This window comes from Sciurus vulgaris (genome assembly GCF_902686455.1).
Source record: "Sciurus vulgaris genome assembly, chromosome: 3".
Lineage (NCBI taxonomy): Eukaryota > Metazoa > Chordata > Mammalia > Rodentia > Sciuridae > Sciurus > Sciurus vulgaris.
Window position 1 is genome coordinate 88,047,264 of NC_136463.1, and position 16,064 is coordinate 88,063,327.

The following is a 16,064-nucleotide window of genomic DNA, read 5'->3' on the forward strand; positions in this document are numbered from 1 at the left end:
TGCTGCCATGCTCTTGTCCTTCAGAACTATGAGATAAATAAACTTTTTTCTTTAGAAATTATGTAGCCTTCAGTATTTTGTTATAGCAATAGGAAACAGACTAAGACATTAAGCCTTTGTGTGATTCAACCAGTGGTTGTTTCTCTGATGACTCGTAAGAAGCAAGGAACAAAGTGAGAGAGCCAAACATTGGGCTATTCTTGTATGTCAGTCTTATCCCCATCCCTCACATTACAAATACCAAGGATCTCTAAAAACTGGAAAGACACAGGGTTGCTAGATTATGTTTTTCCCTAAAGCAACACATCAGTCTTGTGTGAAAAAGGAAAATCATGATTTCATCATATAATCTTCAAATTAGTATTTGAGGAGTTGATTAATAGGAAAAGAATGATTCTTCATTGGATCATTAAAATATTTCTGACAACCCATAAGAGATTAGAAGAAAAGCAAACTCAAGACCACATTTGTGTTAGGGGGTCATTTGTCCTCATATATATATGACTATGCCATCTTAATAAACACATTTTTAAATGTGGAGGGATAATAATTTTTCTACTGCCAGTTTTAATTCAAAGAAAGCAGAGAGGAAGCTTGAACCTCATGAATAGACCTGTTCATAATGGTCCAGCTAACATGTCTGGAGCTATGCAACAGGATGTTAGCAAAGAGACTGAGAAACTCCATCCATGGCTCACTGGATGATTCAACTTGCTAAAGTATGTAATTAAGAACAAAGTTATCTTTATAGTCATTCCTTTGTTGTTGAGATAATTCAATTGGAAGAGGTTTTAGAGGTATAAGATCTGGAAATAAAATCCTTACAGATTGCACTGCAATGTCAGGAAGATGATACCAGGAAACAAATTGATGCACACAGACAGTCTTTTGTACATACCAGAAAATTAGATCTCAAGAGAGACACGAAGCTAAAATGTAAAATCAAGGTGGATGGGGGCTGAGCACAATGAAAGGTATAGTCAGCAGCTTCCCAGAGAGAGAAGCCTGCATTTCTGGGGTACTCAGGTATGTTACCTGGATGGCTCTCAGCACCACCTTCCCTAATTATTCCCTTGCAGCTCAAAGCACTATTTTCATAGTATGGGTCACTATCACTAAACTGCTACTGCTGACAGAGTATGTACCCATTGTCCTAAATGAGCAATATGAGACTGATAAGATCATTCACACAAATCAAACTGGGGGAGAGGTCCTATTTGAACACCTCTATGGCACAATTCCATTTCCATGGCCCAGCCCACCCTCTACCCAAGAACAATTCAGGTTTGCTGGTTTTCCTGAATTCCATGGAGCTACTGCAGTATATTTAATTACCAAGTCTGCAGAAGTGGGGCTGCAATAATGAGGCCATGCAAGGTACGTTGCCATTGTCCCAGGCTTAGGCAGGTCCCAATCGTCACTCACTCTGAATTTTGTACACTTTAGGATCTTATTTTTCTCAAGTACCTATTAGGAGCTACTATTTCAAGCCTAATAGCTTATTTAGTTAACCAATCTCATCATGGATGGTTAAGTATCAAAAAGTACTAAAACCATGAGCCATGGGAACCAGAATAAATGATTGCCTAAGTCATAACTTTATTTCACCCCCAAAAAGAAGGTAAACCTTAGGAAGGAAAGCAAGTACTCATTCTATATAATTCTCTAATCCAATCCGCAGATAGTTTAGGTTTGAGGGACTCAGTCTAATTTGCTCATTCTCACTCCAAAGCACACAGCCTGGTCTCCCAGGATGTCATGAGTGTGGCAGTGATACTGTGTTCAGCAATTGCTGAAGTGGTTGATACTGTAGGAATAGTGGCTTCCCCTCTCCCCACTCTGTGCACACAAGTACAATACTGGATCCAGTATTACAACTGCTGTGAGTTGAGTCAGGGGTATTAGGAACCCTCTTTCATTTGTAGACTGATCCATAGAGGACTATTATTCCTCACCTATCCTGGAGACAGTTCAGGAATGGGTCCCTAAGTTTGTCTGGGAGGATGTCATTTGGTTAGGAATTACAACAGCACATTTTGGGATGTAAGCTCTCTTGATGGGGGTTATAAATTCAAGCATTCATTCTTTCTTGTATTCCTTCCATCATTTACTCATTTGGTCTCTCATTCAGTCTCTCATTCAACAGGCTTTTATTAAGTGCCAACCCTGTGCCAATCTGTGTGCTAGGTTATAGGGGTGCAGAGCTCAATACTGGAGATACTGGTTATCTGACAGGAATGATGTCCATGAATGATGATGAGTTTACTAGCTGTGGTTCCCAGGGGACCCTGTACCTGGAGTTACAAAAAGACTCCAGGAATACTTTCTGGATAAGATGAGACATTCCTTCATCCCTTCATTCAATAAACACTAACTGAACCAGGCACTGAGTTGGATATGAGGAATATAAAGTTAAATCTTGATTCCAACTTTCCATACCTGGCAGTCAGTGAAGCAGGGTTCTAAGTTCCCTCTAAGCCACAGTGGTGACTCTTATAAGTCAAGGCAGGATTGCCAGTAGGCAAAGTAAATGCAGGACAAGGAGGAAGGGGACTCTGATAGGTGTCTGTCCTGGTGGATATGCACACTGTGTGAGCAGTGCATGGCCAAGACATATAGAGGGCAGAGGCCCTCTCTGGACCAGCACTCAGTAACTTTATTTTTACTTTCTTGGAATTACTCAAACCCCTTTGCCATTGCCACCAATTGTTGGCTCTGTACTTGTTTCTTCCTCCAACTCTTAGTATCTTTTATGCTATTTCCAATTTTCCAGTTCCCAAAGCAAGAACAGAGTCCTTTGCAACAACAGTGGTGGCAATGCTTTGCCAATTCTGTTCCGTGGACAGGCAGTAGCAGAAGCAGCACATGGGAATGCATTAGAAATGCCCGAGCCACACTTCACATATATCAAATCAGATGCTGGGCACAGGTGGGGGCAGCAGGACACATGGCCCTCCAGGTGATTCTGATCAGCTTCAGTTTGTGAACCACTGAATCAGGAGTCCTTTCTTCCACCACCAAAAGGAAGGTAACCTTTGGGAACCCTCGCAGTTTTGTGCATAACTTGCAGCCAACTCTTATGGAGCCAATTTGTATGGAGTCAGCCATCTGATACCTAGACAAGAAATTCAGAGGGTTCAGTTCCAGGCTCTAATCCATACTGACTTTCCCTTGGACCCCAAACGTGGTCCAGCATGTCTCTGGAGTTGGTGACCTGTGCTGCACATTGAGGCTGTGAATCTAGAAAATCTCTTCCTGCTACTTGTCCATCTCTTAGTCCCATACCGAGTGCTCAAGACTGAGAGAAGGCTCAGTCACACTGGTGTGGGAGATCTCAGATATGGGCAAATCTTGGCAGTTCCTCATCATAGTTAGGCAGGAACTCTAGCAACAATATAATAAGACTCTCTTGATGCTGGAATTGGAAGAGCCAAAGGCAGCAGAAGTGGGAAGGGTCAAGGAAGGGCTGGGAAGCTCGGGTAATTGATCCACAAGTTCTTTCTCCACCCTTCTCACTGCCAGGCACTACTAAAGACCCTGCAGTGGGACAGCCAGAGTATGAGCTGAGAAATTGTGAACAGGCTGGACATAGCCAAAGTACCCATTTGGAAGGGTAAAACGGGGGGAATACCAAGCAACCCCATGGGAAGAACAAAGACTCCCAGAGCTATGAATGCCCCTGGATCCAATCATATGTTAGGAGGCCTGAGTCTCCCACCTCTGGTGGATATAGAACACGTTGCAAAATGATGGGGACTGGAGAAACATAGGTATCACTGACCCTGTTTGATTTCTTAATCTCAAAAAGGAATACAATTATACCTGCTTTCCCTGTTTTATAGACACAAGGTGAAGTTCAAAGTAACGACTGAGATAATGAAAAATGGAGAACATTCCAAATGATACCCTAGTAGGTTGGGAGAGTGAATGCTTATTCCATAATGTCAGACCAGGGATGAGCACACATGCACCAAGAATCTGGGTGCACATTAGATGCCATCTTGAATTCTTCAAAATAAGGTGTGCAAAGAACCCATAATGTTCCTTAAAATTCAGGGAGAAGGCTGAATCTTGGATCTTGGTTTACACTCAATAAGCCAACAACAAATTTGATTTAAAATTACTTCTATCATTAAAGTGTTTAAGGAGTTCACTTTTCACAAGGTGGAAAGCACCCTTTCCTTGGTCAACCCCTTACCTGGGTCTCATTGGCAGCATCCTCACTTCTCCAGCCTGGAAGTAGCTGGCCTGCCATGGTGTCTTCAGCATATTTGAATGATGAGCAAGTCTGATGTGTTGGCTCTGCTTCATTCTGCTTTTGGAAACTGCTTCTTCCTAAATGTGGACAAGGATATTAAATCACAAGCCAGCTTTCATCAACCTTTTACAAGTTTAGGGAGAAAGGACAGACATTCAACATAATTAAAAGGTCTGGATACAGTGGAGTCTGGGTTTCCTGCCATTCTTCCCCTACAAGTTTGTGCTACCCAAAATATCTGCATATTCATGTGTACATAATCCATGGAGAATGCTCGCCTTGGAGACCTTAAGACAAGCTGTCCTTGGACTCAAAGTTTTCTATAAAACATAGAGATTCTTCATAGTGGAAAGGTTCAGCAGACAAAACATTTTGGAGACATTGAGCTTATCCCTCAAATAATCCTATTAATCAAATAACAGATTTTGGAGAACTTTTCAAAGCCTTCACTGTACTAATGGGTATTGTCATAGCTTTCAAAGAAAGGATTCAAATTTGCAGCCTTGCCCAAATATAATTGAGCAGGAAACCCTTATTTTCCTGGAATACCTATTAAGGTCATTTTGAATAATGTGGTCTGGGAAACTTTGCTCAGAGGCCCTTAAAGATCTTTCAGAGCAGTACTTCTCAAGTTTTAATGGGTTTAATGTGCACACACATTAGTTGAGTTTTTGTTAAATTTGCAGGTGCTGATTCGTTAGGTGTGGGGTGGGTTCTGAGCATCAACATTTCTGATGAGCTCCCTGGTGATGCCAACAATACCGGTCCATGGACCACACTTTGAGTAGCAAGGGTGTAATTAGCAGAGAATGGTTTTAAGAGGTTTCTCCATTACCCATAACAGCAGATTAACCTGTGGAGTGTATTCCTTTGTCATGCCAGAAAGGAGAATCGCTGTTATTATCCTCCAACTTCAATGATTATCAGCAGGACATGCTGTGACAGCTTCTCCACAGCATTTTGCTTGTGAGGAGAAGCAAAGTAATTGTGTTTTCATCAGCACTGTGAGATTGGTACAGGAACTTCCGTGTTCGATATGGGGATAAGAGAAAAACTGATTCAAATGTATTGGTTAAATAGGAAGTGACTGCTCAGAAGCAGGTCTAATCCCATTTTCCTTTTGTCCCATGTAGCTCTCCACTCCCTAATTTTTCACCTGAATAATAAATGGCCACTGAGAAAAGAGTCATTGGAAAGCCAGCCCTGCCTCTGGATCATAGATGTCATGCAGTGGGCAGGAAACTTCAGGATGAGCAGCCCAAAAATATCCTGCTTTGCGTGTTCACCTTGCTCTCTACCATATACTACTTTTTACAACTCTTCCTGACAATTTAATTAAGACACAAACCTTAGAAACCTGGTGCAGTGAATATTAGCAGCAAGATCAGAACAATCTCCTTCCTATCCCCTTCTTATGAAGCAATTCAAGGCTTGCGGTTTCTATTCAATTTGTTATAATGACAGTGTTTAATCATGGCGTCTACTCAGCAGCCCGCTGCTGAATTGAGGTCACACATGTGACCATTCAGGCATAAAGCACATAATCTATAACTAAGATTTCGCCCCTGAGTCTCTGGAGGTGGTGTCATTAATTAACAATGCACTTATTTCAAAAATAATATGCATTACAGTCTTTAAAGATTGTAGCCTTGGCTTGGAATGAGCAGAAGTCTGTGAGGAAACGTCCCTGGCAGTTGGTATTACTACATGAAGGAAGAACTCAGCCATGTAAATAGCTCAACACATTCCTTCAAAGATGTTTAATTAAAAGTCTTCTCTTCTAATTTCTCAGAAACCTGTAGTATAATCCTGGCCCGCGGCTCCTTTCTAATCATCTCATCGTAAATGAAAGTGTTCGATGTAGAGTTCTAGTTCACATGCTTATGCATGTCGTCAGAGCAACAGAAACCATGGACATTGAAAATTATTTAGTGTCATCCTGGTCTGCAATAAATATTTTTAATCTTGAGGGAACAATGAAAAAACTTTGACCCTTAGCCTGGTCCTGCTTTTAATCATAAAAGCTTATTTCAATTGACTGCAGCGAAGGATAGTACTTCTCAATGGGAAGGCTCACTGCTTTCCTCTGCAGTTAATGCACAATCTATTGCTGATTCATCAAACTAAGTCTTTTACAGTTCAACATATAAATATATGTGAACAGGCTAGGAATACATCAGAAGACATATGGTTCCTGGTTAGAGGGCAAACAACATTTCAGCTGCATTTATGTCTTGGGCCTAAATTGGTCTATATTCACAGTTAAGTTTTATAGGATAAAATCTCATGAAAGTATGTTGTATGGTGTTTTTCCTTAATCAATTTATGTATTCATATACTGGTGCTTACATGGTTGTTTCCTTTTATGTGTATGCACTCCTTAACATAATACCATGTGTTGATAATAATGCTAACACAGTTTTACATTTTGGTTGAGGACATGAAGGATTTTCACAAATCCACCTTTCCACAGAGCAGAGGTCATTGATTTTTCTCCTCTCCAGGTGGGCAGTTTTCCATTTTTGTCAGGAAGTGCATCACTGCGGGCAGGAAACGTCTCACTTGAAAGGTGATTGGCATTATACCTGAGGAGGCTGGTTTTGGAAGGCGGCTCTGAGGTCGCATGCCTCTGGTCATCATGACGGGGTCCGATACAGAATGAACGATGGCCGTCTTTGTAGAGCATTGGCTTTCTGCGGAGGAAGGCACTTCACGTTCAAGAGTCTGGGCTCTGATGGAAGAAGCCGCAGAAGGAGCTGGCTGGAGAGACAGGAGGGGGTCAGGCTCCTCTGGAGAGTCTGGTGGACATATGTATCGTCCCATTGAGCGATTTCCCGACTCTGGGAGCGGGAAGGTTCCAATCCCACTATCCAATGTTCTCATCTGGCAGTTCGATTCTGAGACAGAGAAAGAGAGGGTTAGAGAAGGCTCACAGGACAGGATAAAAAGATGGTTGGTATCTGGGTACCATCTGGGGGAAATAAGAATTGGTAAGAAAAATGATAAACATTTGGAAACAGTATGGTAGATTTCCAGCGAGATGCCTGAAACAGATCTTTCATGGAACATGAAATTATTCCCTTCACAAAATGAGGCAAGAGGGCCAGCTGATACAGCAATTGTCATGTGCACATTTGCCCTAGATTATTCTCTAGAGGTTTAATAGAAAAGGAACAGTCATTAGAGGCCAACAATTATTTTTGATTATCCTTATTTCAATCTGGGAATCATGTGACTTCAATTAGGTAAATTTATTAACTGAAATAAAATGAGTAATGAGCACATATAACAAACTGAAGTAGTGTCCTAACAAAGGTAATTTTGTGTCTCTTGCATGAATTATCCCCCATTCAGCAGCTGACTCAATCTCTGACTTTTTGATTGGAGTGTAAGGCAAGTAATTGATATTATGCCACAATGGTCATTCCAAAGGGTACCTTACCCATCACAACATCACCCACCCTGTGGGCTTCATCCCACCAAATGCCCACTTGAAGTATTATGGAGAAGACAATAGAGTCACTTTCTGTCTTTCATTCTCACTGGAGGCAGTGACAAAACTCCTTAGTACTCTTGGGATCTCACCATCCCAAGGATCCTACTATTCTCCACAGCAAATTAAGTTGAATCTACACATATGTGATATCTTCTGTTAATTATGTTTCATCTTCAAACATTTTCATATAAAAATTTCTGAAAAAATGATCACATATTTAATTTCTGAAAAGGTAATGTGGTGATGTGGTTTAGCCAATGAGTCGGCTTCTAAGATCTCCATGTCATTCAGACAATCTTCACTCAAATACTAAAATCTTGGAGTGAAACTTCCTTAGTTTCATTTTATAAGTCTATCACTGGATAAGAGGTAAAACTCAGCACTGTGATAGGCCTGATGGGGAATAAAATAGATTACTATATAATCTTTGTATTAAAAGTGCAATCGCTACAATTTTCTTTTGTGCCTATGGAACAGTGGCTTGTGATGTTGTCTCTGCCAATAACAGACAGTGTAATGTCTTGCCTTAACCTTATGGGATTGCTGTATTAAAATATGTTCTGAATCCCTACAATTTAGAATGATGCCTACCTAGCACACTGTAAGAGAACTGGATGTGTGAAATAATAACATATACAAAATGCTTCATACATTTACTATATGATAGTAGAAGTCTGATTAATAGCTTATCCTTAAGTATCTTTCACAATCTTACTCCAAACTTAGCAGTCAGTGTACAAACTTCAGAATGTGCTCATTTCTCTACCCTCTTCCTTAAAACCTCTTCACCGTGGGACAAAACAAAACAAACAAATGACGACAACAACAAAAACCTCTTCACTGGGAGTAGAATTCAGGCAATTTCCCAAAACTAAGGTAAAGACATAGAAGGGGGTACCCTGTCTATGTTCTAGGAGGGTTTGGTGCTTTGTTTGGGAAGTACTAAGAAGATGAAGTCCCCATTGAGAGAGGCTTCAGTCTCCACAAGGATACTTAGTAGGAAGACTCAGACACCATTTTCTCTAGGGTGGTGTCAGTTAACCCTTTCATATTCCATTGGGTTGCAGAGTTTGGTTATGGACTGCTGTATCTCTAACTCATACAGCTATGGTCTGAGGTGCTTTTCTTCACCAGGGTCATAAAGACTGAGTCTTTGCCCTATTCACTTCAGGGCTTCCACCTGGTCAGCTTTACTTTCAACCAGTTTTACAGATTATTCATTATCTTCTCTATTCATTTTCTCCTCAATTAAGAGGACTTCCCTGTTACAGAATGACCTCTGTGAGAAATGATCAGCAGAGAAGATAGTGCCAGAAAAGTCTCTCTCTTTTTTTTTTTTTAAGACCCTGCTCTTCAGATTACCTTTTTAAAATGAAAGCATTGATATACAACACTTCAGATTTGGCATATCCATGTGTTGTTATTTGGGAGAATTCTGAGAGTTTTAAATATTAAAACTCACATGAAAGTCAGTGAATCTTTATGAAAAATGATCCAGTTTGGGGGGATCAGAAGTAAATACTCATAGAACACAAGAACGAGATTTTAGAACCAATGTATTCCAGGCTGCTTGTCTTAATAATTTACTCCCAGTATCATCAGGACCACCACCGCTGAACCGTAGTGCTCAGCATGGGACACTAGAGGATCTTTTCCTTTCATGAAGATGGGTCATCCAAACTACAGCTATTTATTATAGCTATCAGGAGTTCACAGGTTTTTTTTTTTTTTGTATACTCAGGTTGTCTTGTAACACTATTAAGTAAGAACTATTATTGCCATTTGCAAATGAGGAATCAGGGCTCAAAGAGGTTAAGTAACTCACTCAAGGCCAAACACTATAAAGAACCTGCACTTTAACGTATACTTGACCCACAACAAAGACCATGCTTTTAATCAATAAGCTAAACATATTTTCCCCAAAGTATAGTATGACCAGTTCATAGCCACTTAGGCAGCCATGTGACAAGAAGGCTTGACAGTACAGCCCCCTGCTCCTATGCAAGGCACTGGCTTTCACTCTGGACCTGATGCTGGCCTGGAATTCCAGCTTGGTTTGTGGGCCCTGTCCTGAGGTTGAGGTCCACTGCTATCATGCCCAGCATCTGCTCAGTCATTAGCCCCTATGCAGGATGACCGCATCTTCAGCTATATTGCTCCTGAGAACCACAAATGCCTACTAGCTCTTCCATCAACCTTCTTGCATTGGATTCTTAGACTTCCCTGACTCTGTTGTTTTGAGAGTTTATTTTGTTTTCTAGCTTGATGTGGGCACTACCTCCAAGGGCAGTGTTTTCTTGGCTTTGTCCCTCTCTTCTAGGTGCTTTGTGTCTTGAATAGCACTTAATCTAGTTCCTTCAATAAAGATTCAAGAAGCAAAGGTAGACTCTTGGTTTCCTTTCAAGTGATCCAGGAATAGGCCCCTCTCCTAAAGCCCACATGTGTTTGCCTGGTCTCTAATACAAACCAGGGGGTAGTTGCAGGAAATAGGGCAGGGGAGAGACTTGGGGTAGAAAAAGTGGTCTAAGTTCTGAAAACACCAACATTTTCTGGCATCATCTTAAATTTCTTTTGCTTTCCCTTTAACGTGCAATATTGTCATACTAGAATCTATAAACTAAGACTTTTGGAATTTCTGAGCTAGTTCCCTAGTTTTCTAAAAATTGTGTGCACTGACTTTAAGCTCAGATACCACCTGCTATTAAGGCCATTTTTTATTTCTAAAAATTCCAGATGCCAAATGTAGAGAATGTGAAGGACTCATTTGTAAGTATCTCTGAAATGAGGTGTGGACAGTCAGGGGCTCAGACATATGCCAAGTTTCACCCTCAAGCAAATTTCTTCAGAATGCACATATCTAGGAAAATGGGAGTTTGTATTGAAAATGCTGACACCACCTTTATGTAGTTTCTGTAAAGCACTATTAGTTTCTTGTAGTTCATAAAAATTTAGTACCTGAAAAAGTGTTAGATACTGTACTTCTGAGGCCAGTTATTTTTCTCAGAGAATTATAAGAACTCACAAAATAATTAAATGGCTGTACTAAGAACCAAGTTCACAGTGCCAAGCCTGCCTTGCATCTTCAATGAGTTGACTCGGTCTTGCTCTTGACAAGTATTGAGTTCACATTTGTGGCTCAGTGCAGCTGCCAACAGGGCCTTGCTAATGAGTTCCAGGGTTAGGTCATTTGATGTACCAGAAGGTTTCATTCTCCCAAGGTCACCAATTACATCTCTGACCTTTTCCAGCCCTCTCACCTGTTCCCATTTTCCCATTTGCCTTCTATCAGTCTCTCAGGGTAAATTCTCACACTTATCACCACCACCAATCTCCCAGCACTTCATGGGATGATTTAGGGCATTGCATTCCGTGTTTTTAAAATCATGCACACGGAAAATATATGGTTACTTGTGAAAACACCAAGCTAACTAGTGACCCACACTACTAGTCACTTGAGGGTTTTCCCTCTCAACCAACCTGGAACTCACTCAGGGCATATCAGCAGCAGAATAAGGAATCTTTTACTTACAGAATGGATTTAGGTCTTTTATTGATACCCTGAATACATTACCTTGCAAATATATGGCATGCAAGAAAAAAGATACATTTTGAGTCTCTTAGCAGCAAAAAGTTTGCATAAACACCTTCTTTGGTGGGAGGAGAACATTAGAACGCCTCAGATTAGAAATATCACCTGGTATCATACTTCAGTAATAAGGTAAGTGACTGGAAGGGCAATGAGCAGGCTAGGGACAAGCAGGCAAGTGAGATTCTGTATGGGATGGTGGTGGAAAAGAAATCGTGGGAGAAATTTTTCCCCTGGGGATTTTTTTTTGAAGTATTGATCCACTAAGTCACAAGTATTCAGTTCTGTGAATTTTTCAATTAAGTTGGCACATATGCATTTTAAAAGGCTGGAAATCATTATCTAGAGCTTATTGCATAATTTATTATCATTAATAATATTAATATCATTATAATATTATCACTAATCATTCACCTATTACTTTTCTCAAAAGAATAGAACTCTAAAAATAGAAATATTTATTTCAAAGTTACCACAGGTACATTTGTGACCCAATTTAGGGTTCCATAAACGAGACAATGGGACATAATGGGTAAACTTAGGATGTACGGTAGCTATACGACTCCTGCTCACCTTGCTAAATGTTGCACAGTTGCTTCCTATACTCAGCTGCCTCTGTGACTGGCTGTACTTTCATCGTTTGAAAATTAGATCACACTATATTCATCATATGGATGCTTGGAGGACCAGAAACAAAGCACATAATTAACCCCACACAGTGCTTACCAGAGGTACATTATTAATCTTCAGGAAGTGGTAGTTTTCAAAATAAGTGTTATTGAACTGTATGTGTCTTGGGGACAGAACTCAATTTTGTTCATCTCCTCCATATTCTAACATAAGCCTGTTCCTGATGCCATCATTGTATTTATTTTGCAGTATGGTCATTATATAGGCTGATGAGTCCAATTCATTTTCCATCAGGGCTCAGCACAATGCCTACCACATAGTTAGCCCTCGCTGGTGTGCAATAAGTGGATAGGTGGATGAAAAAATCAACTGACTTCTTCAGCAACCTCCCTTATATTCCAAAAATGTAAATATATTCTTGTAAAATCTCAATCTATTTCTTTTTGTTCTGAGTTTAGCAATCAAAGAAAACAGCTGACTTCCTTCTTCTCTGTAGCTATTCTTCACATATAGCCAGATGTCATTAATTCAGATGGACAGATGGATAAGATCATTCAGAATTGTTGAATATTTACAAGACTGATTTCTTTATACTTTCAAGTCCTTAGAAGAAAAATGGGCAACCAAGACAAAGAACAGTCAGCAGAATGCTGTCTTAGAATCCCTCATTTCTTGCCCATCCTACAGCGTCATTGGGCTTGAAGATCCCAGGTCTAGTGAAAGCCACTAAGGCACCATGACTGCACTCAGGGCATATCGGCAGTGGAATAAGGTACAGTAGATGCCAGGAGGAATGCTGGCTTCCTGTTGAACCTTGGCACCCACAGTAGTATGAAAACTAAGGTCTGACAGAGTCAAATTCCTGGCCAGCCATTTGTGCTGAATATATTTCTCAGTAACTTTCTGTATGTATTTACATAGAACACCAAGTTTCGTCCTTTTTAAAACAAAATGTTCTCTTAACTGGGTTGACCAAGCTTCTTTCTTCAACCCTCACAGGCACTAAAAAAATATAAAACTTTGAAACTCAAACCCTTTTTTACTTTGAAAACTTTCGTTGTATCTATACAAACTTCAGCCAAATATGTAAAGAAGACCCAACACAATTTACCAGCCAGAAAGAGCAACGGGTGGGTGTCTAATCCTCATACCATTTATTAACTGGCACACTTTCCTATAATGCAAGTGGTCATGTAAATAAGGCTTTGGAGGAGTTCTTTTCAGGTTCCTAAACATCTTTAAGCTACATGTGGTATTGGCAACGGAAACTTAAACCACAGATGGGAAAACAGATCTCTTTATTTGCACATCCTTCTCTTCATCTGCATGGCTGAAACAAGCTAAAAACAACCAAGGTTCTTGCCAAAGCCACATCAATTAAGTGTAGGTTATTCATTCTAAGTTTACTCATAGTTTTGTCAAAGTCATCAATAATGACTATATGGTTTTATTTATTCACAACCATTGAGTAACTTTTGGCTCTGGCATTAAAATAAACTTCTGGAAAGTTAAGCTCAATCTGGTGGCTTTGGAATGCAGGAGAACACTCAGCCTCTAAGTTCAAACTGGATTTGAGTTCTCTGAGACCTGAAAAACATACGGGAGAATATAAATTTGTTTTACAGTCCCTGTACTCTCTTCTGCATAAATGAAGTCTGGATGTTACGAATCAGCTACCCTATTATATAGGGAATGAATACTGAAAAAATTATAGAGCATGAATAGGAAAAATAAATTTTTAAGAAGTGAATCATGAAATTCCTTTTTAAAGATGAAGGACAAATTTTTAGAACAATATAAAATAAGTGGCACCTCAGGCTGGGTCACTACCCAGTGAACCTAATATTCTTGGCCTGATAGTGGCCTCACATAAGTTATTGTGGAAGGATGTGACTTAAGGACATAAACTAGAAAAGGTCAGAAATGTGCTTCAAATACCCAAATAGACAAGGCATCCACAGAAATATTTTTTGAATTTATGAACATATACCACTGGTAAAAACCCTCAGGGAAAAAAATCCCTTAAGATGTGTTCCTTCTGGTCACTGACACTAAGATAACCAGTTTTAGGTTTTGGGGATAATTCTTGGTATAGCTTTCAGGGATCTGCTAAGCAACTATCTGAATCCTCTCAGTTTTATAAATTTTAATAATTATCTCTGTGTTCTCAACACTCCATATTTTAAAAAAATATTTAGTTCTTCACTTAACTCCTTTCTGCCTTGCTATAATACTGCAATTGTCTTGAAACAATGGCTGGACTTCCATGATATGTTCAATGACATACTAGAGTAGGTTAATGTGACAACTACAGGCTAATGGGCAGCATCTGTGGGACTTGCCAGCTGACCTAGGAATAGACTTGGAACCACCCTCCTAGGTCCTATCTTGGGAGTCACCACTTCATCCCCAAATCCTGTTCATTACAGCACAATATAGACCCCTCTCAACTCCCCACAAAGCAATGACCACACTTACCTGCTTCTATTCATAGGTCAAGTTTTGTCCTTCTTAACTTGACATTTTTTCTAATATAAAAATCAATTGTGTAAACTTGAATTTATTAGAAAAACATTCCAAAGTACCAAAGGAAAAAAACGCGGAGTCATAATGGTTCCAGTCCCAATCTTTGATGTTCACTTTTCTAGTTGAAGAAATGCCAACCACTCCCTTCCCTTCTTTTCCCCTGTTGTCCTTGTCCATTCTCTATCCATGACAAAATCACTCAATCCTCAACTTTCTCTCCCAATCTGCTTATAACTTAGCTATTTGTTTCTACCTTCTTTTAATCCACTTTTAGGCTGGTACTTATGCAAGCATTTTAAAGGACTAAACAGATGATGTTTACCGATTCTACTTTGTTCATAGACTCATTACATGCCCAGATCACATTCCCAAATTAGTAAGTCATGATTTCCCCATGGAAAAGCTACAGCATATCTTTCCTAAAAGGTTATCCTTGTCTCTGTTCAATTATCTACTCTCTCACAGATTCACTCTGTCTCTTGCTGTCCTGACAAAATGAAGTGAAAAGTTGAGCAATTATCTGGTGAATCTGATCGACACTGATGGCTATTATGGGTAATTCTGTTTCTCTAAATCTCTTTTACTCCGTATCAGGCTTGCGAGATTATATGGACAACTGCCTCTACTCTCCATCTCACCTGCCTGGATGACATCTACTTTGATAAGGAACATGAGAGATAGAAAATAAATTGGGGGTAAGATGCCGTAGGAAGAGATTTAAAACAGTTTTGTTTGGCAAGAAGCACATAAAAATAGGGAAGCATGGGGAGATTGAGACTTATCACTCTAACAACTAATGAAAATATCATTAGAGATGGTTATGAAGCACAGGAGCTAAAGCACCAAATATATTACCTTTACTTTCTTGAATTAAAAATTTAGGCTCTAAGGCTATAAACTATTTCAGTTTGCTTATATTACTATAATTATAGACACTTAATAAAAGGCTTCAGAAAGATAAAAATTTAAAGTTCAAAGATGTTTTTCTCCATTTACCTCTGTATTTAATCAGCATTAATTACTTTTTGAATTATATGCAGAAAGGAATAAAGCTGAATTCTTCATACCCCTTAGCTTTTTTTTAAAAAAAAATATTCATTTTAACTGTCCTTACTTATTGGTAAGGATTTTAATTGCATAAGTGAATACTCAAGGATCATTTATTATTCCTTATGTGATATTAGTTGACATACGGGTGAATACAAGGCTGGAGTTGAGATGAATCTATCTTTCTATTGCAGCTGCAACCCTCTTTTCAATGATATAACAAGTCTGTCTCTCCAGGAAAACAGAAGTAGTAGTGAAACCTCACAAGCCAAGGGATGTGGATATAAATAAACATCACATAGATTTTTGCTTTTGTTCGTGAAAGATTAAACTGTACAGAAACACACACACACACACGTGCACACACAGGAGTGACACTGTTTTCAGACACTGGACACTAGACAGCACAGAACTTGTTCTCTGAAAAAGTGAAATAAATGAGGTGAGCTTCTTAATTTCTCCAGACAATTGCCTGAAAGATGGTTTCCAGACTGACACACAGAGAAGGAATATAAACAGAG

General features: G+C 39.5%; 1 protein-coding gene across 12 annotated transcripts in view; it reads right to left on the bottom strand.

The window, feature by feature from the left end:
• NCKAP5 (NCK associated protein 5) overlaps positions 1–16,064 on the bottom strand; it is a 1,127,143-nt gene that overhangs the window by 106,119 nt on the left and 1,004,960 nt on the right. For 2 of the 12 annotated variants that reach the window (XM_079135588.1, XM_079135589.1), the window contains exons 16-17: positions 6,844–7,155; positions 4,199–4,335 (exon numbers count right to left, since the gene is read on the bottom strand). The exons of the other annotated variants lie outside the window; for them this stretch is intronic. In XM_079135588.1, coding sequence (XP_078991714.1) covers positions 4,199–4,335; positions 6,844–7,155 — 449 coding nt within the window. The remainder of the gene's footprint in view (positions 1–4,198; positions 4,336–6,843; positions 7,156–16,064) is intronic. 12 annotated transcript variants of the gene reach the window in all.